Source organism: Ursus americanus, chromosome 24, assembly GCF_024610735.1.
Source record: "Ursus americanus isolate L20-20 chromosome 24, mUrsAme1.1.p, whole genome shotgun sequence".
Classification (NCBI taxonomy): domain Eukaryota; kingdom Metazoa; phylum Chordata; class Mammalia; order Carnivora; family Ursidae; genus Ursus; species Ursus americanus.
Window position 1 is genome coordinate 1,464,350 of NC_142150.1, and position 19,979 is coordinate 1,484,328.

Sequence of the window (19,979 nt, forward strand, 5' to 3'; positions counted from 1 at the left end):
ATCCATTGGTTTTCTAGAGGCAAGACAAGGGCACCATGGGATGGTGGTTTAAAGCATGAATCCCAGAGGCAGCATTCCTAGATTTGGCCTTGGACAAGCGACTTAATCTCTCTGTGCCTCAGTTTCCTCATCTATAAAATGAGGGTAATTCAAGCCCCCACCAGCATTGTCGTGGGGGTTACGTAATATTTATAGAGCAGTTACAATACTATCTGGCACCTAGTAGGCACCACGTAAATGTGCAATAACAAATTTGAAAATCTGGCTCAGGTCTGAATGGTGGGGCCTGAGCCATCACACCTGCTCCTGGCTCCTGATCTCTGTGGGACGAGCAGCAGGAGGGGGCGTGCTGACCGCCATAAACTAAAAGTCACAAACTTCCGGAGCCCACGCAAGGCTTTGTCAGCCCATCAGAACTGGACAATTCCACATTTGCCCCTTCGTATGACATGGAAATGAAAAGGTGCTTTATTCCAGAGCCATAATGAAATACCCGATTATAGTCTTTTCTTTTCAATACAAAAGGTTCTTGAAGTTGGACTTCTTGACAGCAACTGGGGATCGGAGTGGGAGAAAGTCAAGGACTCCTCCTCTTTGCGTGTGGGGAAATTCTTTGGCAGAATTAGCCGTGCTCCCTGGGAAATGTGCTCTGCAAATAGGTTCTTTTTTGAGTGGGTTACTCATCTTGCATCAAATTATCAAATTAGACCCCACGAATCAGAGCCAATTATCCTGGACGGGCAGGGCTGGCTCTGCACTCAGCTCTCTTCCGGGCAGTCTCCTCATACTCTTGAAAATTTCTTCTCTCCTGGCATTAATGGACGTCTCTGTTCTTATCCTTGATGTTCCTCATTTGGAAAATGCATAAATGCTTCGCAGAGAATGAGGCGCACACAGGGGCTCAGGTGTGCGGACAGCCCACCACGGGAACGCAGATCTATGCGCACTCGGATTCCCAGGGGGGCCTCGCTGGCATTTCTGCCAGAGAACCCAACAGCCGGGGGGTGTGATGGTGCACCCCCCAGTCTGGGAGCAGCGTGCAATACAGTCTGAATATCCTGACATTTCACCAAAGCCTCCTGTTTTGAAAAATATTCACACCAATTTGTACTCCGCTCCAACAGTATGGGTATGTTTCTACCTCCCTCCTTCAAATCTGAAGTCACAGGAAGGAGTACGCGTTTACCCTACAATTTTGAGCGCGGTTGGGATGTACCACCACCTAAAATTGTTCTTTGTAGGAACCAGAGATTTCTCCAACTCAGCAGGGTCCTTTGACTATTATGTTGAAATGTCCTTTCTCAGTGTCCACACGTGTGCAAGGAGAGTCATCATTGGTAAACTTTTGTCCATCTTGGGGTGTCCCACAGACCTGCCTCAAGACCAGGAGGCCTTTGGTTAATATTTGTGAATTTTTTAAAAAAAGAAATCCTTCATTCGATTAACAACAGCACGTCGGGGGCTCCTGTCTCAGCTCTCCGTTAGGTGTCAGACAGCCCTGCCCTCGGTGTCGTGGTTGATGAAAGAGGGGGACATGGAAATAATGGAAAACCAATTGCAGAGAGGAGGATAAAGATGGTCCTCATACAAGGAGCTCGGCTCATTTTCGGACTTTCAGGGCTTTTTCCTGAGGCGGGCCCAGGGCAGCTTCTAGGTGGGAAAGTGCTCCTCAGGGCTCCCTGTCTAGCTTCCGCTGAGCATTGCAGAATTTCGGGGCTGCCAAGCCCTTAAAGCCATCCAGCCTAGATCTGGTTAGAGCTGTGGAGCCTTACATGGCCCGCTGCGTGATCCCCGGAGCCCACCTCTCCCCCGAACCGCCAACCTCGTATCCGGACAAGTCTGGCGACACGAAGGCTGTTCTATCACCTGTCCTGCCTGCTTCCCTGTGCGTAGGGCAGCCCTTCAGCTGTGAGAAGCTGGAGCTAAGATGCCCCTGGTCTTCCTGGTCCAACAGTCTGCGTTTCTTCAGCCATGCTTTCAAATAGGTAGACTTTAAGGAAGTTGGACCTTAGAAGACACACATCATAACAAGATGTGGCAAGAATCCCGTTAAGAATGTCTTGAAGAGAGGGCTCCAGCATTCGCTTCATCATTCAAAGGACCCATAGTGGGGGAAGGGCAGCATCTCATTACCAGGGAGATGCAGTCCATTGTGTTGCTTGGCAGGTGTCCTGCCACAAAGTTCTCTGCTTACTCCCTCTCCTTCCATTGGTGCCTGGCTTATTGACTAAAGGCCTCTTTCACTAATACTTTGTCACCAAATCCCAGAATCCCCCAAATATCAGTATGCAGGGTACTCTCAGAAGACCCTGTAATTTATAGGTGTCAGTTTAGGACATTCTTTATACCAGGAGGAATCACAAGCTAGAGAAATTGCAGAAGGCAATAACGACGACTTCTGGTGTTCATGAAATTTCATGTGCTGATGTGGGAAATGTTGGCTGTCTAGACACAGGTGTGTGGCTTGAGAGGGACAACACTGGCTGCCCACTGACTGTTCTTCAAACCCAGAGCCCAGGGTGGTCCTGGATTAGTACCCGCCCCCCAACTCCCTGCATTTCACCCATTACCACCTCCAACAGACTGCAGCAATGTCTCTCAAAGTGCCCCCCAACAGCTGTCTGGCTCCATGCCCTCACGGCGACCAAGTCTGCCCTATCTCTCATGGGAACAATGGGACAGCCCCCTAACTTGCTTTCCTGTCTCTTTTGTCCCAGTCCCCCCTACACTCTACGACCAGAGGGATTCAGACCCCATCATGACCATTCACTGCTTAAAACTCCCCCTGCTTCCTCCCTTTGCTTTTAGGGTGAAGTCCGATCTGTTGGCATGGGTTTCAATGATCACCATTATCTGCACCCAAACTGACTCTTTTGCCTGATCTCTCCCATGCTCCTTTGGAAATTCTAAGTTCCACCCGTACCCGCACTGGATTTCTGTTCCCCAGACATGCTCTGTATTAAATTGCCTTTGCCCAGGCTAAGCCTCTGCGTGGGATGTTCTCCCTTCTTGCACCTGGGAACTGCCCTACCACTGTCAAGATCCAACAAGCCTTGAATGTGAAACCATCCCTGAGCCCGGCACGCTGGGGTCCCGGCACACCACACTTCCCTCATTTCTGGTCCCATCTTCCATTTTGTTGTGCGTTTATAGGCTCATGAGCTCCTCCAGGGCAGAGGCCGTGTCTGTTTCCTATCTGCATCCCTCCTGCCCAATCCCCATGCTCAATAAATGTTTGATGAATGACTGAAGGAAAGAATGTTCATCATCAGAAAATGGCTCATTAGAGCCCTGTACGTCAGTGTTGCCAAGAGATGTTTTCATCAAACGTGGTGCCCTGTGTCAGGATCTAACGCTGTCCTGATTCATCCTGAGCATCGGAAATTCAGAAGAGCTTGCAGGGGATAGAAGAAAGGCATTTTATTTGTTAAACAGAAAATCAGCGTATGAGATGGAACACTAAGATATGCAAATGCCTATCTTCTTTGTGGGAGAACCTGGGAGAATCGCACTAGATTATTTTGAAATTAATTCAGCCTGAGTGTCTGTGGAGTTTAAATGCAGCCCTCAGGAGAGTAAATAATGCGGAATGTGAAACCGGGAAAGAGATTTGAGATGCACCAGTAAAAGCCTCCTTCAGCCCACCTTCTGCACCAGATCATTCGGCTTGGTAGGATCTCTATGTAATTTGCAAAGATTAAAACCTGTTGCAAGAGAATTAGCCCAAACACGTGATTTAATCACGTAAGAGGCTTCCAGCCTCCTCTGGCCTTGTCAACAGTAGTTCCTAACCAAAGAGGGCTTGCGGGCAGAATCCAGGTTGCTTGATAAATATCGATTATTTTGCATTAAACAAAAATTTCACATACGTGAATCTTTAAATATCAAGCAAGAGTGGCTGCTCTGGGTTTGCAAATAGGGATTTAAACATATTATTTCCAAACAGTTCTTCTTCGTAGAAGGATCAAAGAGGTGACTGCCAAGGCACCCTGGGAGTTTCACTGGGTGTGTGTGTAAGTGGCTGAAAACTGCCCAGGCTCCGGCGGCCAGCCTCCCAGACACTGCCTGCTTTGTTAATCACCGTGTCCTTTCAACTAGGATCACGGGGGGCTGCCTGTTTAAGGCCGTGCACTGAGATGAGAAAAGAGCTGGATTTGGGGGTGTCTTTGCCTGGAGTACGCCTATTTTAGGGGTATGTTCCTTTCTCTGCCCCAGTCAGGGATGGACGGCGAAGAGGAGGACCGTCCCGGGGTGCCGCGGCCTCTGGAGATGGAGATAGTCACCTCCGCCAGAGACCTTAGGGTGTGTCTCTCTGGGAGGGTTGGAAAAAAGGCCGATGGGCCTGGGCCTGGGGCTGGGCTGTGAAGCAGCCTGGGTTCGGACGCAACCGGCCTATTTGAACACCAGCTCAGGCCACGCGATCTTGGCCAGGTGGACTTGATCGCGTTTTGCCATCTTTGTGATGGAGCTGCTCGGCTTATTAGCACCACGAGGCTGAGGCTCCACAGAGCCCCGCTTCCCTGGTGATTCCGGAGCTCCTCGGAGGAACAGGCTTGCAAAGGGACCAGCAAGCTCACTTCAGCTCAAAAGCATGCAGACCCAGGTGACAGAGAGTCCCCAGAGCAGTGGGTGCCTGGCTGGGCCCCGACCTGCAGGGGCTCTTCCAGGACTGCCCGAAGCTCCTCCTCCTTCTCCCGGCCACTTGGCCAGTTGCAGCCGCAGGCTTGTCTGTTAAAGCCTCCCAGCCACACTTGTCAAGCTACTGCCCCACACTGCCAGACGCTGGGCTCCACGGGTCAGCCTCAGACCTTGCCCCTAGAGGAGAGCTGGGTGGCCAGGCAGGGTGTAAGCACCCCGGGGCACTCACAGAGGAGAGGGAGGAGGGAACAGCTAAATGCTCAGACTGCATTTCAGCCTCTTGCCAACTCTTCTTCCTGCCTCTCTCTCCCTTCTAGAATCTCCCCTTCCCCTTCAGCTCCACCATCTCTGCCACAGGGACATTCCAAAGTCCAGACCCAAACAGGCCAGTCCCCTGCTGTACATTTTCACTCCCAGGTGGGGTGGCCCACCTCCAGGCCTGTGGTGTCCGCAACCTGGCCTAGCTGCTCTTCAGGCCTGTCTGCGCCCCCCCCCCGCCCCCGCCGTGCCCTGCAGGACCCAGCCACACCTGAGTACCCACGGCACCCTGAACGTGGCCGGGGTTTGAGGCTCCACAGCTTTGGTGCGTGCTGTTTCCTCTCCCTGGAATGCCCTTCCCCATTTTCATTTGGAGTAAGCTCCTACACATTCTTCAAGGTTAAGTCCTGTGTCCTGAAAAGCCAGCAGCCCTGCTCCAGCTCCTCACCCACCACCTTCCTGCGCCGTTTCCTTCCCAGTTCCCGGGAGGAAGCTGAGCTCGTGGGCCCAGCAGGCCTGGCTGAAGGCAGCAGAGTGTGGCCTGATGTGAGCCCCTGCATAGAGCCTCGGCATGGTGCGATCTCCGTTTCACCCCAGCAGAGTCAGCCCCACTCACCTCCACGGGGCCCACGTGTCCCTTTCTCTCTGTTGCCTCCAGTCTGCAGGCCGATTTTGCATTGAGCCCAAGCCGGGAAACAATTGCCGTTTCACCACGGAGCATGGCCCCGGCCTCCCTCCCTGACGCACACCTCCAGCCCTCTCTCGGCCTCTCAGTGTAAGGGAGGCCAGAGGGGAAATGTCCTCACTCCGGGCTACACAGCTGGCGGGGGAGGGGGGTGACAAAGGCAGAGTGTGGGGTCCGAACAGGTGTTTCAGCAAGAGAGAGGGAGGCGGGAGGAAGCTGTGCTCCGTACTCTCAAACCTCAGCCCTGACCCTGACCTTCTTCCAGGTGCTGCTACTAACATACCCCAACTGGAAGTAAAAGAGAATTTGAAATAATGTGCGGACAGTCGCCCCCAGGGCCACACTGGGCATGGTCTTTCACATCCTTGCGCCTCGGTTTTCTCACGTGGAACGGGGTGACGGTACCTGCACACGCAGCCGTCGTGAGGATTCACTGAGCTGCGGGTGCCCCACGCTTCCAAAGCCGGGCCCTTAGCACTCTGTGAAGCCTGGCTGTTGCTCTTAGGGAGACGGATCTTTACAGCTTACAACACACGGCAAAGTCTTGTGAACAGGAGGGCGGAGTCACCAGGCCTGGAGCGTCCCCGAAGGCCCAGCCAGGACTCCGAGCGAGCAGCCACACCGCACGCATCTCCTACCTGCCCTCGGAAGTGCTCCCATGTGGCTCCCCGTGCCACTCCCTAGCACCTGCTTTCCCGGGGTCATGAGGCCCTCATCCGGGCTCTTGCTCCTGCTCTCCAACTAGCCCCTAAATCTGTGACCTTGTTTTGAACTCGGTATTGACCTCACAGGTCAAAGGTTCCCCATGCCCGTAGAACATGAGGTGGCTGGGACCCCCTCTTCCCTGCCCCCGCACCATAGGGAGAGTCACTACGAAGTCTCTTCCAGCGCCCGTCAGCTTCCTCCCCCTAGGACAGGAGCAGCTTGCTGGGAGGCTTGAGTCGGGGTCCTGCCACTCAGTCCCATGAATACGGACATTCCCTTTCTGACTTCCCTGGAAGCATCCACCACGTACAGTCCCCGATGCGTTAGGCCGCCGCGGGCTCCTCCCTTCCTGTTCTGAACACTTCCTCTGCACCCCCTGGGGGTTGGGTGTCCCTGCCCCTGGGGGGAAACTGGCCCTAACTTAGTGGATGCTCTGGGGGCTGGGAGGCCTCTGGGCCGAGGCAAAGGTTCTCTTCAAAGCGGGGTCTCTGTGGGCTGTCTCCAGTTGGACATCTTGAGCCCTGGGCTTCATTTTATAACCGGGCCAGCGGAGAGCAGGCAGTCAAATACAGGCCTCAGAACAGATGGAGACAACACAGGAATGCTGTGTCCCCATGGCCCTTTGAAGAAGTCTCCTCCCCTAGAGCGAGCAGGTCCTGGGAAGAAGGCAGAGCGGGGCATGGGCCAGAGATGCCGAGCCCTGCCTATACCTGGGACACTCGCCTTCATTTCAGGAGAAAGGATGCGTGGAGCAGAAAGGCGAGGGTTTAAAGTCAGAGCGGCCCGAGTCTAAATCCCAGCCCTGCTCCTTACTGTGTGACTTTCCCCCTCTGAGCCTGTTTCCTTATGTCTACAACTTAAACGATAATAAAACAACAACAACAACAATAATAGTAATTTCCCCTTTAGAGCCAGTATCAGGAGACAGTAAGCTAACAACGGACGTGAAGCCCTAGGCACGTAGTAGGTCCATCCCGAGAGTTGGCCCCGAGTCGCAGCCTCCCTGCTGTCACCGTGTCCGCTCCCGCCCTCCTCCCACAGGCTCCGGGGCCCCGTGGGCTTTCCAGCTGCTCTTCACTCCCATTGCTCTTGCTGGCGGCTCGGGGCTGTTACCTGAGAGAACTGCCAGTGGAGCTTCATTCTCTTGGCTTTGGCGTAGCTGCACTCGATGAGCCGGGGCCGGCTGTTGACGTCCACCAGGCACCTGTTGTCGTCGTCGTCGATCGTGGGGCTCAGGACGCCCACGTGGATCTGCTGACTGCTCGTGTAGTACACGTTCTGCGGGTGGGGCAAGAACGCGGTTCAGTGTAATGACCGGGAGCGGGGGAGGCCCGTGGGGCCGCTGCCTGGGCAGCTGGCAAAGGGAGTCCACTCCAGGGGCTTCACGTGATGTTCTATCGCAACGGACCAGAGGAAGGCCTTTTACGGCGCGATCCAGGACAGTCTCTGGTCCGCATGTATAACAGACAAAATTTTCAAGAAACAAAACTTAGTCTTACCATAAACAATCTGATATTTTTTATTCTATTCTTCTCCTGAAAAGCATTGGTCATAAACTTTTAAATTGATTTTACCACCCGTAGTTTAAAAAGCACGGCTTGAATCCAGTGTTTGCAGGCTTGTTGACGTCCTCCCTCCGTAAATATTTTGTGCAAGATACTGTGCTTGGCCGGTAGCACAGAGAAAAGACCTGCGCCATGCCTTAGGGAGCTCGGAGTCTTGCGTGATAGAAGACATGTAACACACAATTTCCATCCAGACTAAGACTATACAGAGCAAGGCTTGGCAAACTTTTTCTTAAACGGCCAGGTGGCAAATATTTTTGGCTTTGCAGTGTGTTGGGAGGTCCCTAAGGCCACTCCCAGATTTGATGATTCATTAGGACTCACAGGACTCAGCCCATGTTTGTACTCACAGTCATGATTTCTTTTAGCAAAAAGATACAAGTCCTATCAGCAAAGGGAAAAGGCACATAGGGCAAAGCCTGAGAGAAACCAGGTGCCAGCTCCCAAGGGTCCTCTCCTGGTGGTCACACAGGATGCACTTAATTCCCCCAGCAAGGAGCTGAGACAACACAGGTGGGATGTTACCGACCGGGAAAGCTCTTGCAGACTCAGCTGGGTTTTTATCACGGCTGGTCATGTAGGCAGCCTCTGCCTGGTACATACCAAAATTCCAGACTCCCAGGAGCAAAGCAGGTGTTTAGCATAAACCATATTGTTTGTACAGTCTGGTTAGGCATAGCGAGCGACTCTTGCACATCTGGGAATGAGGGGAACCCTTCTGAAATCCAAGTTCCCAGAAACCTGTCGAGGGCCAACCTGATAAGCAGGCCTTTCAAAGGACAGCAGTGAGGCCTACTGTGTTAACTCTTTCCTGCACAGAGGGCTATGCAGTCTGAAACTCAACTCTGCCATCGTAGCATGAACACAGCCACAGACAACACGTAAATGGATGGCTGTGTTCTGGTAATGCTTCATTTACAAAAATAAAGGCTATGCAGGGGCTGTAGTTTACTGGCCCTGGTTTAGAGGCAAGTACATGACCTTTGGCCTTCAAAGTTTTCAGTTACTTCTCTGAAGTGGTTCCCAAAAAGGACTCGGAGTGACAAGTTATAGGGTTCGGTGAGCTTTTGTCTTCATATTCCTAAGGAAATTAACACCCCCACTTATGATTAGGCCCCCTGGGCAAATCGAGAGACAGTATTTCTTTGCTTGAGGTTGGAGGTGGAATGGGACCTCTTATTATCTTCATATATTAAAAAATTCTCACTGGTAAATAGTTTTGGTTCATTCCAAATGATAAAATGAAGCACTCTTCTTTTAGCAGAAAGGGGTGGTTGACAAGGACTTTTAAACATGAGTGCAGAACATAATTGGGATGTGGGGTGAGAAGGGAAGACAGGGAAGGAGGTAAGGGGTGGTCCTTGGGGCCCATGTTCCTCCTGACCCTTGGAAGGCCAGGGAGGGCGTGGAGAGGCAGGCAGGGTCACCCTTCAGACATAAGAAGAGCCTCAGGCCAGTGTACCCGTCAAGGCCCCGACAGGAAACGGTACACTCAAGGAATCCAAGGAGGGTGTAATAAAGGGACAATTCTCCACGGTGTGGGGGGTGTAAGGGGACCACAGGGATTGTACGGTTCCCTGAGGATCGGAACATGGAGCTGTTACCGCTCCCAGACCCAAAGGGATAAGAGAAGACAGCAGGTATGAGAATCTGTAAGAGAAAAGTTACGGAGAGAGGGCTGACTTGCAAGAAGGCTTCAGGGTGGGAGGGGTTGGGGAAGAATGGTGAGTGGTGGTGAATAAACACCACAACTTTACTCTCCCCTCCCCACTCGGTTCTTCTTCTGGGTCAGCCCATTGGTAGAACCCAGCTGGAAGCCAAAGAACATGGGAGCCCATCGAAACATTCCATAAAGTCAGCCTTCTAGGGCAGAAGGAGAAGGATGGAGAGTGGATCTGGAGAGATGAATAGGAGACACACAGATAATCTTATAAGTTATCAGATTTGGTGAATCCATGGAAATAGGCATTAAACTACCAAGATGACTGATTTTTCCCATAATAGAGGTAAAGAATCATAGTGATCAAAATTCTGAGCCCGGGCCAAATGTGGAATGCCTAGCTTCAATGTGGAAATGTGACCAGAACACAGAGGCAAAAGGAGCCTATTTGATACCTATATTGGGTAAGAGACCCTCCATTGTGTGGCCTGGATTTCGGTTCACCCCCAAGGAAAGCCGGAGACCTGCTATGGCTTCCAGTTTATTGGAGGTGAGGGAGACTATGATGACTGGAAGGATTTAGGAAGTTAAATAGATGCAGTTAGGCATCTCATCCGTCCATCCACCATCCATCCATCCATCCATCCATCCATCCATCCAACAGCAATCTCTAAGTTGAGATTGAAGATAATAGAGATGAGAGCCATGGTCTCTGTCCTGGAGGCTCCAACAGCCAAGTTGGGAAAACTAACATATCAGGAAATAATGGCTGTAATTACACTAATATGAGCATTGTTTCTGCCTCCTCCAGTGGCCTATCCCAACTCTTGCTACTTTGAAAACAGAATTAAAAACTCACCACCGCCAGAAAGGCTTTTGCCTATACACAGCCTGCCACCGAGCCTCTCTCCGAAAACTGCAGAGATGTTTATGCCCTTGGGTTGAATGCCCCAGGCTCTCTCCTCAGGACACAGGGTAGCTCCTGGTCACTCTGCTTGCCAGGACCCAGATTTCCCTAGGCTCGGGAGTGTGGGCTGCCAGACAAGGACGGCCAGGAAGCCAGTTACTGCTACCCACCCCTCCTTCATCCCGGTCATCAGGGCTTGACTCCAGTCTCCAGGGCAGGCTGCCCAGGTAATAGCTGAAATCAGTTTTGTTCGCTTAGCTGCTCGGAAGTGCTGGAGGGAGACGCTCTGAGAGCCAGGTGTGCACCTGCTAGCTGGTACAGCTCTCCTCCGAGCTGCTCATTGCTCCAGGGTCTGGGCAAATCCTAGTAGGGACAGACAGTTGTTTGTTGTTGCAAAGCAAACACCAAAGTGCATCTTGAGGGGCGGAACCACGACGCTGGCGGAGCAGAGAGAGAGATTCGGCGGAGGGTGCTTTCCAGTCGTCCCTGGGACGCCTCAGAAGCCCCGCCGGCGGTGGATTGAGTCGGTAAATGGTCTGAACACAAAAGAGGGGAAACCGTTTCCTACGAGATGCCCCACTTTTAGTACCAGTGGGCCCTGCAAGCATAGCTGTGCTTTCTGGGTCCCAGGGAACCTGGAAGATTTCAGCAAGAAATGACTTAGAACTGTGGTTCCCAGAGAGGGGCAGCTTTGCCCACCAGCGTGTATTTGCAATGTCCGGAGACATCTGTGGCCGTCACGATGGAGGGGAGGGACACTGCTCCTGGTGTCCAGGGGGTAGAGGTCAGGGGCGCTCGCTGCAACCTCCTACAATGCACAGGACAGCCCCTGCCCCGCAGCAAAGAGTTTTCTGACTCTGGATGCTCAAGGGTGCTGCTGTTGAGAACCCCCGCCTCAGGGGGCTAAGAACAAAAGCCGCGCTGTGTTCAGCTCCTACTCTGGGCCAGACACAAAGCCATGTGCGTGCCTTATGCCCCTGAACCCTAAAACAACTCTGTGAGGCAGGGGCTGCGATGATCCCCGTCTTGGACATGGGGAAACCGAGGCCCAGGACATTAGGTAAAAGTCTCACAGGTGCAGTAGCTGAGATTTACACGGAGGCATTTTGACTCCAGGGCCACACCTGTGACCTCTCGTTTCTCTCGCCTACCTCCCTTGGGTCCCGGCAGCTCCAGCATCGAGGCTGAGGGGGCGAGGCCAGGAGGCCGGCCAAGGAAGCTTCCCCGTGGTGATCCACCTGAGCTCTGAGAGGGGGACCAGGACTAAGGAAGCAGCAGACGGCCAGAGGGGCCTGTACCAAACACCTGTGATAGAAGAGGGTGAGAAGTGGGAGCTGGTGGGAGTCTGCCTGTGGCTGTTTTACAAGCCCCTGGGGGGGGGGGCATCTAGAAAAGACATCCCCACCACTTGGCTCCTCTTCGGCAGCGAATGACCCATCTACTCATCTTCCGCACACCCCCATTCACCTCGGCAAGGCTCCGAACCTGGGCATTTCATTCTGATGCTTGCAAGGAAAAGAGAAAAACCCCTGCAGGTGACAGAGCAAACACGTCCGTGTCTCGGGACTCACCCGGTGGAACCCTCCTCTTCCTCAGGCCGGGAGCAGGAGGCATGATGAGTAGCTGAGCGGGAGCCCACGGCACCCCTGGGTGCACACTCCTGCCCTGGGGGCCACTGAGCCAAGGTTGCGCAAGGACCCCCCGGGGCTGGAGGTGCCCCTCGCTCTGTCACTTCATCTCCTGGATGAGCAAGGGCTCCCACCCCGCAGGATGCAGGCGGACCCCTGGCCAGAGCCCTGCAGGCTATCCTCAGCACCCCTTCTCTACCTGGCAGGGGTGGAGGTGGGACCTGCCTCTGCCAGAGACTGAGGTATGGCCGTCCACAACACGTGCCCTGTGCCCATATCCAGCAGCACCACACCAACAGATACTGCCCCCGGCCGTGGAGGGAAGGGCGAGAGAGAAGAAACATGGTTTTGTACACCTGTCTGCTAGCTACTGTCCCTATCTGTGGTCACCTCCCAGTTGTAAGGATAGGGAAACCGAGGCTAAGAGGCTATACAAACCTTGCTGAGGTGCAGAGCAGGCAGCTGCTCTCTTCCCTCCTGCCTGGGGGAGGTTCCAGGGAAGGAGGAGACCTTGGCAACTCAGGGCCTTCATCCCACTCCCGGGTTGAGCACCCCAGATGGTCTCGTCTCCCCCAGCCCTCGGCAGGGCCTCCCCCTGAGCAGAGGCTGAGACAGGCAGGGGGAGGAGGGGAGGGCCTCCCAGGCAAATCAGGAGCAAAATGGGGTTGGTCACATGACTTAATAACATGGTTCCAAGGTGCAGCAGGAGTCCCAGCTCTCCTCCAAACAATGGGCATGTGGATTTGGGGAGCTTTATTTCCTTCATTAAGTGATGTTTCCTTGGCAACACTGCTGGCCTATCGAGTGGGCGCCCTTGAAAAATAAGGTAAGGTAGAGACACTCTCTCATCGGGAGAAGGGGCAGCAGTGGTGGTGTTTGGCTCAGCCTGGAGGATCCTGAGGGGGTGGAAGGAGAGGAGTCATTGCGGGGCACTCTCAACAAGAGGCTCTAGAAGCTACTACAGGGAGAAAACGGCTCTATTTGCGGGTGCTTTCATGGGGAAAGTGATCCAGGATGGAGTTGACGTCATTTCTTCGGATACTTGCAGGAGATCTGTAGCCTCAAGGATTGTTTGCAGCCCAATGATTTTTCAGAGCCCGGTCCTCTGTGGGGGTGGGGAAACACACCAGGAGAGTGGCAGTCTAGGGGTCCAAAAATCACAAACAATGGCACAATTACAAAGTATCAAAATGGGGGGTAGCAAAGATCACTGGAGGGAAAGCCACCCTGTGGGCTGGACCACTGTATGGGTTGGGCTTCTGGGAGGAGGGGGTGGGTGCTGGGCTTTGGAAGAGGAGAAAGATCTGTGAGCAAATGAAGTGGGGGAGAATGGCGCCATCAAAGGACACACTCCTAAATGCCATCAAGGGAAGGCAGTGCTCACTACCTTGGTCGCACAGTAGAACCAGCTGGGGAGCTTTAAAAAGTCTGCATCAGTTTAGCAGGGGAGGCCTAGGTATGGGGTCTGTTCCAGGCGATTCCAATGTGCAACCAAGGTTGAAAACTAGCTGTATTAAGGACATACTGTGCAGCCTACGGAGGAGACATTGGGACAGCACCTACGACCACCTGGATTCCAAGCCTCCCTCCCATTGTGGGGCCAAGGGGGATTCCCATCAGCAGGCGCACTGTTTGTAAGACTGATGAGGGCGGCCAAGGGGTTAGGAAGCACCACTGTTTAGGAGAACAGTTCTCAACGTGCAGTCCCAGCATCACCTAGGAACTTGGTGTAAGTACACATTTTGAGCCCAACCGCAGACCTGCTGAATCAGAAACTCTGAGCAGAGCCCAGGAGTTTGTGTTTTAACAGGCCCTCCAGCTAAGTCAGATGCCTGAGAACGTTTGAGGACCACTGGTCTGGTGGGATCGAGTCAGGTGGGCCTGGGTTTCCAGTCGGCACCCCAGCCCTCACTTTGTAGCTGAGAAGCCACTCTGAGCCTCAGTTGCCTGACCTGTAAAGTGCAGTTGTGAGGATTATAATATTGCTAGCCCCTGGTCTGGCCAAAGGGACTGCAGGGCAAGAACAAGGCAGGCAGGGACCTAGTAGGGAAGGGATTCCTGGTCCAGCTGCCCGGTCTCACCCCCTCACCTCTGGTGCCTGTCCTGAGTCGGCCTGGCCAGTGGGCCTGTGGATCAGGATTCACGAAAATGGCAGGCAGGGCTCGGGCCTGCAAGGTGCAGGGGGTGGGCGCAGAGAAGGAGCAGAGGCTTGCTTTATTCAATCTCAATTTCGAGTAGTGACTGTGACATCTGTAATGTGTGCTAGAAATGGGCTCTTTGTCCTCTTTACCAAGAATGAGCTGCCGGCCCCTCTGCTGATAGGGCAGGCTGATTTAAGGGTTTGGTTACTGGTCATTAACCCCTCGACACAGAGGTTAGTTACGGCGCTGAGGGCCGCAGGGCACTGATGCTAAATCAGGAGTGAAGGGGAGTCATTTCCAAAATGATCTTCAGTTCACTAACCACAGAACCAGGTACATTAAGGGGAGGAAAACATTTATAAACATTTCTGTTTGCCAGAGCTGCGAAGGAGCAGAAAGCAAGATCCCCAGCCCAGAGCTCCCCTTTGTGAGCCCATTTCCCTGGTGGAGGGGAGCAGGACGGGCTAAGTACCTGAGCCCGCCAGCTGTGTGTGGAGAGGTCTGTAACAGGCACTCAGTGCAGAGCCAATAGACAATCCAGTTTAATTCAGCAAATGCTCCTTTGTGCCCACGAGGGTACGGCCTGAGCTGGGCACTGGGGAACAGAGAGGAGCAAGATATGAGTGCCCCCGGGGAGCCAAGTGGGGAGACAGCCATCTGAAAAGGGAAGAGAAGAGCCTCATGGCCAGGCTGGGAGCAGAGTAGAGCAGGTCAGAGTGCTAGAGGGGCCACAGCCGGAGTGATGTGCTCTCTCTGGGGCTGGTCTGTGAGTGATAAGTTTCGAGAACAGCCTAGGAGGAGAGTAGTTTGCCCAGATAACTGAGTAGGATGAGGGACCGCTGTCAGAAAGGGTAGGAAAAACACAGGCACGGAAGCTTGGCACTACCTTGCCGTTTTGGGGCGAGAGAGCGCCTCCGGAGGTGGGGAGATGAGACTGGAAGTGCAGCTCAGGGCTGAAGAGTTGACAGCACCCTGTGACTTCAGATGGACTGTCCTTCTACCTGTCAGCACACCTGAGGAATTCTCAGAGTCTTTTGAGTCACAACCATCCAAAGGGCCTGGAAAGAGAGCTGGGACTAGAGGTGACACAGTCCCTTCTGCAAACCTGTCTGGAGGACAGGGGAGAAAAGTGAGCTTTGGACCAGGGTGCTGTCTCTAAGCGTAAGACTGAATAGAAAAGACTAAGCAAGGCCTGATTTCTGCCTCCCACTGTGCACCTGAACAGGGCGGCCAGGCAAGCAGCCACTCGGCACCATTGCTGGGCTTGGAAGTTCTGACTTAGATTCATAGCTCGTGTGCTTCATTCTGGGCCTCGTACCCACAGCACGGGTGTCAGCCATCTCTCAACCACCGTTAAGGGGCTGTTTGCCACCCAGCCAACCCAGGCAGCAATCTGAACCCCCCACCTTGCTCTGTCTTCTCTTCCTGCGTCATTCTGAGCTCCTGGTGTCCCCTGGGCTCAGTGTTTCCCTGGTCAGCCCCTCTGCCCCAGGAGAGAGCCAGGTGGGAGCGGCCATCAGTTTCCTGCATAGAAACTGAGGGCTGAGCAGGAGTGAATTACCGGGGAGAGACCGGGGACGAACTAGAGAAGGCAGCTGCAGGATTCTTGGTGCTGACAGCTTTATTTGCTTTCCTGTCACAGCATCTTGCTTCACTCTGGCCACAAGAGTAGGCATGTTTCACAGTCTGGCTAATCAGGGTACCCCATTGCCTTGGACGTGTTGATTTGCCCAGTCTGGGCCAATAAAAGTCCTCCCTCAGATTTTCTTTTTGTGGGAGCATGCTGGAAGGCTCTAGGCCCAGAGCAACTTGCTGCCTTCTTCCTCAGGTAAATCAGGGAAGCCTTTCCCACTTGAATATAAGAGAGACTAAGGTTACATATGAAGGGAACCACAGCCAAAATAGGAGGGAAGGCAGGTGGGAGGGAGAGAGAAAAGAGGAGGAGGAGGTGGTAGAGGCAGCGGCAGAAGAAGAGGAAGAGGAACAGAGGAGAGGGAAGGGAAGAAAAGAGAAGACAGGAGTGCAGCAAGCTTCATTCCTTCCCCTGGATCCAGCCCTGCCTGAAGCCAGAGCCAGACATGGACTTGTCAGCTACATGAGAGGAAAACTCTTTTGCATTTAAGTTGGTTTGAATTGGGTCTGTCACGTGCAACTAAGAGTCTTGACTAATACAGAATACCCAGAGACATTCAAGAACACCAGAGGGAATGAAGTAAAAGGATCAGGTCACCACGGTCTTCCACTGCAGGGCGAATCTAGATGGCATGTGTGTATATGCTTTATTCAGTTATTATAGAAAGTGAGTCACTTTTAAAAATAATAAATCACTAAAGTTTGTGAACGTCTGGATTTTTTTTTTACAAGATGAAGAAATGCCTCACTCATTTGTAGGCTAGTATGCTTTCTGTAGTGGGTGAAAAGCTAGTGAGCCCGGAGGTTCGCACAGCCTTAGGAAGCCCCTGGGAATGGGCCGAGTATCTGAATATCATCTATCATGTAGGTACAAGAGGAGAAGCGCAGAGAACCGCAGAGGAAAGGGAACTGGGTTACAGGAAACTAAGACTGGCATGGCCCGGGATGAGACAAGGAGCAGGGGCCCTGGACTGTGATTGCTGGTTGAGCAGTGTCCCTTCAGCCTCCTGTGCCTGTCTCTAGGGAGCAGTGCCTGCTGACTGCCCCGGCCTGGGCTTTCGCTATCATCCCCGTTCTGCTGCTGCTGCCCTTCCCTTGTTCCTCCTGTTCTCTGTCCACTTCAGAACAAGATAAGAGGGGGCAGAGCCAGGGACGGGGGCGGGCAGTTGTGAGGAGGCAGGAGCAGGTGGCCTTGCCCTCGGCCTACAATGTCTGACCACGACCCCTCCTCTGAGCATGGCTCTGGCCAGCGGTGGGCCCCAGAGAGTCTGGGTTCCGCGACTCCGCCACCTGCCCGCGGGTGAGAGCGGGCTGTCCAGCAGCCAAGAAGGCCGTCTCCTCCCAGGACTTTAAAACATGAGCCGGAGACACACCGAGACGAGGCAGCTCTCTATGCATAGCTCGAGCGAATGCATGGCCTCTTCCTGCTGAGGCCCTTGGAGCTGCCCCCATTCCTGCCTCCCCCTCCCCCATTCCTGGCCCCATCGACCCTCTTTTGGAGTCTATGCAATGAATGACCGCGGGTTTCTGTAATAGCACCCACCCTTTGTTTCTAGCTGAAGCTGCCCAAATTTGTGGCGGTTGTTGTTGATGATAACCCCTCCCCCTGAACGCACAAACACGGCTCACTTGTTCCGCGGGAAGTTCGCCATCTTGAAGAAGTATCAGACACCTGCTATCTGACTGCGGGGTCCAATTTGCTCCCTGTTTTGGAAGGCACTGCTCAAAGCCCTTCCTAGCTGTGTCTGCTGGTCTGCTTCAAGCTGTGCTGCTCACGGACAAACGACTAAGAGGGAGCAGATCATGTGCACCTGGGAGAATGCCCTGGCATACCTCATTCCCAAACCACAGTTGTCTGCCAACCCGGCACCAGCTTGTGACGGTCAGAGCGTGCTCCTCAGCGACGCGAACGGATTGGCTCGCGGCTCTGTCCTGTGTTCCCCTCCCGACGGAGCTATTACACGTCCCCGCATCGGTACTGTCAGACTTGGCCACATGCCTTTCACCACTGGGATGTGAACGGGACAGACGTGTGCCATTCCCAATCAAAAGCTTGACGAGCCATCATGGGACCTACCACATTGTTTTTTACTCTCTGCCACTGGACTGGAGGTGTCCCAGATGGGGGCTGCTTCTTCGGTGCCAGAAAAAGGCGAGATGACACAGAGCTGAAGCTGAACCATGATGACCCCAGAACATGAGCAAGAAATAAGCATTTCTTGTTGTAAGTCACTGCGATTTGGGGACCATCAGCCTAAGCTGAATGATAAATTGAGACTGGATGAGGGGTACTGCCAAATTCTAAAATATGGGACACTGACTCTGGGGTCAGACAGCGGGGCAGGGAGGACCCATCGCCGGAGGCTGGAAAGATGGTGACCTCTTTTACGCAGTGGTGAGACATTCGGCGTAACCATCGCCGCAGCCACTCGGTAGACCGCGCTTCAGGTGAAGAGCACGCCTTCGTCACTGTTGGCTGCTTTTGACAAGCCTCTGCAAAGGACGATAAGGTCGGCAAACACTTGGACAAGTGGCACGACCGAGCAATGTTTGTTATTGTAAGCCACTTGGATTTTGAGGTCATCTGTTACTGGAGCATAACGACGCCTGAACTGACACAACCACTTTGCTATGCTCCCTCACCAAGTAATCACGCAAAAATAGAATCACAGAATGTGACACATGCTCTTCAAGGAAACAGCAAAGGGCTTGGGAAACAGGTACCCAGAAAACCTGACCCAGTGGGGGAGGAGTTGACTCTAGAAAGATTAACTCTGGATCCCAACTGCCTAATTGAAGTCTCCGCCCACTCCCCCGCCATTGTTCATTGGCTGTGTGACTACAGACGATGCCCTTGGCCATTCATTTGTTCAGTTTCCTCACCGGTCAAAGCAGGTGGTCATGACATACCTATTGCACAGAGCTGCTGGAGAATCCTATGACCTGAGGGCTGGGAGTGTTGGCCATTAGTACTGTCTTTGTAACAGGGGTCTCTCCCATCAGGTTACCAGTTTCCCCATGGCAGGAACCACGCTTGTCTTGCTCACTGTCGTATCCCTATTGTCCAAATCACTGCTTGACATGCGACACATACTCGAAACACATTAGCTGATTAAGTGAATGTGTTGATAAATTATTCCAGGGACCTTGAACTCCAGGTCAGAAATCTACCAGGCTTCCTCCCTACTGCCTGTTTCATGTCCCTTCCTCTAAGACTCCTCTAAGCTTTCTCTTCTGTTTTGGACCAGCACCTTGGACAACATCTTCCATATGGCCTTGTGAGATGGAATGGGATTTTTTCTCAAGGACAAGATTCTCAATATTTGCTCCCAGGACCCAGACTGTGCCAGGCCTAACTCTTACCTGGCCCCATGAGCAATGAGGGGGCTCACTCATTTGATGGCTCACCACAACCGTTATCCTTCACTGAGTTAAGAAGAGCTTAGAATGTTCCAGGGAGAGGGAGAGAGGGGGAGTGAGAGGGAGAGAGTGTATGTGTGTGTGTATTTGACAGAGATTTTAACATATGAGGTCAGTGGTGATCTGGACTCACCCCCAGTCTCGGTGATCAGGAAGATGGGGGAAAGAGCATGGCAATAAAACCTGTAAGTTAAGATCCAGCAGGGAGAAGTTAGCTCGGAGAAATCGACCTCATGTGGATGAAATATTGGTGCCTGATTGCAATTTGCAAATGTAAATCTTGATTGTGCCTGCTCCAATGCCATCTCCATTTCTACCTCCTTCCCTGAGAAGAGGAGAACCTGCTTTACTGAGGAAAAAAGGTCCAGCTCACATCTTTGCTGGATGTTACAGACCTCAGGCAGCAATGCCAGATGGACTCCGCTATGGTGGAGAGAGTTTTAGGAGACCAAGGCCATTCTTGTGGGGATTCCTTTTCTTGCCACACCACAAGACAGGTGCTCAGTAAATACTTTTGGATGAACGAGTGAACAAATGCATAAGCGAATGAATGAAATAATACAAAATGGACATGATAAGCCACAGATTTTCCCCATCTTTGCATGCCCACTCTGCCTCTGCCCTTTGAGGCTCGGCTCGGCCGTGGCCTTGTGACCGACTTTGGGCAACGACAATATCTTCGCAGCAAACGTGATGCAGGAAGACTCATACAGTTATGTTTGCCCTTTCTTGCTGCTCTT

At 53.0% G+C, this 19,979-nt stretch overlaps 1 protein-coding gene across 2 annotated transcripts in view; it reads right to left on the reverse strand.

Annotated features, from left to right (window-relative positions):
- Positions 1–19,979, reverse strand: part of GALNT18 (polypeptide N-acetylgalactosaminyltransferase 18) — a 340,291-nt gene that overhangs the window by 6,862 nt on the left and 313,450 nt on the right. For both annotated transcript variants that reach the window (XM_087855271.1, XM_045796495.2), the window contains one exon: positions 7,400–7,564. In XM_087855271.1, coding sequence (XP_087711397.1) covers positions 7,400–7,564 — 165 coding nt within the window. The remainder of the gene's footprint in view (positions 1–7,399; positions 7,565–19,979) is intronic.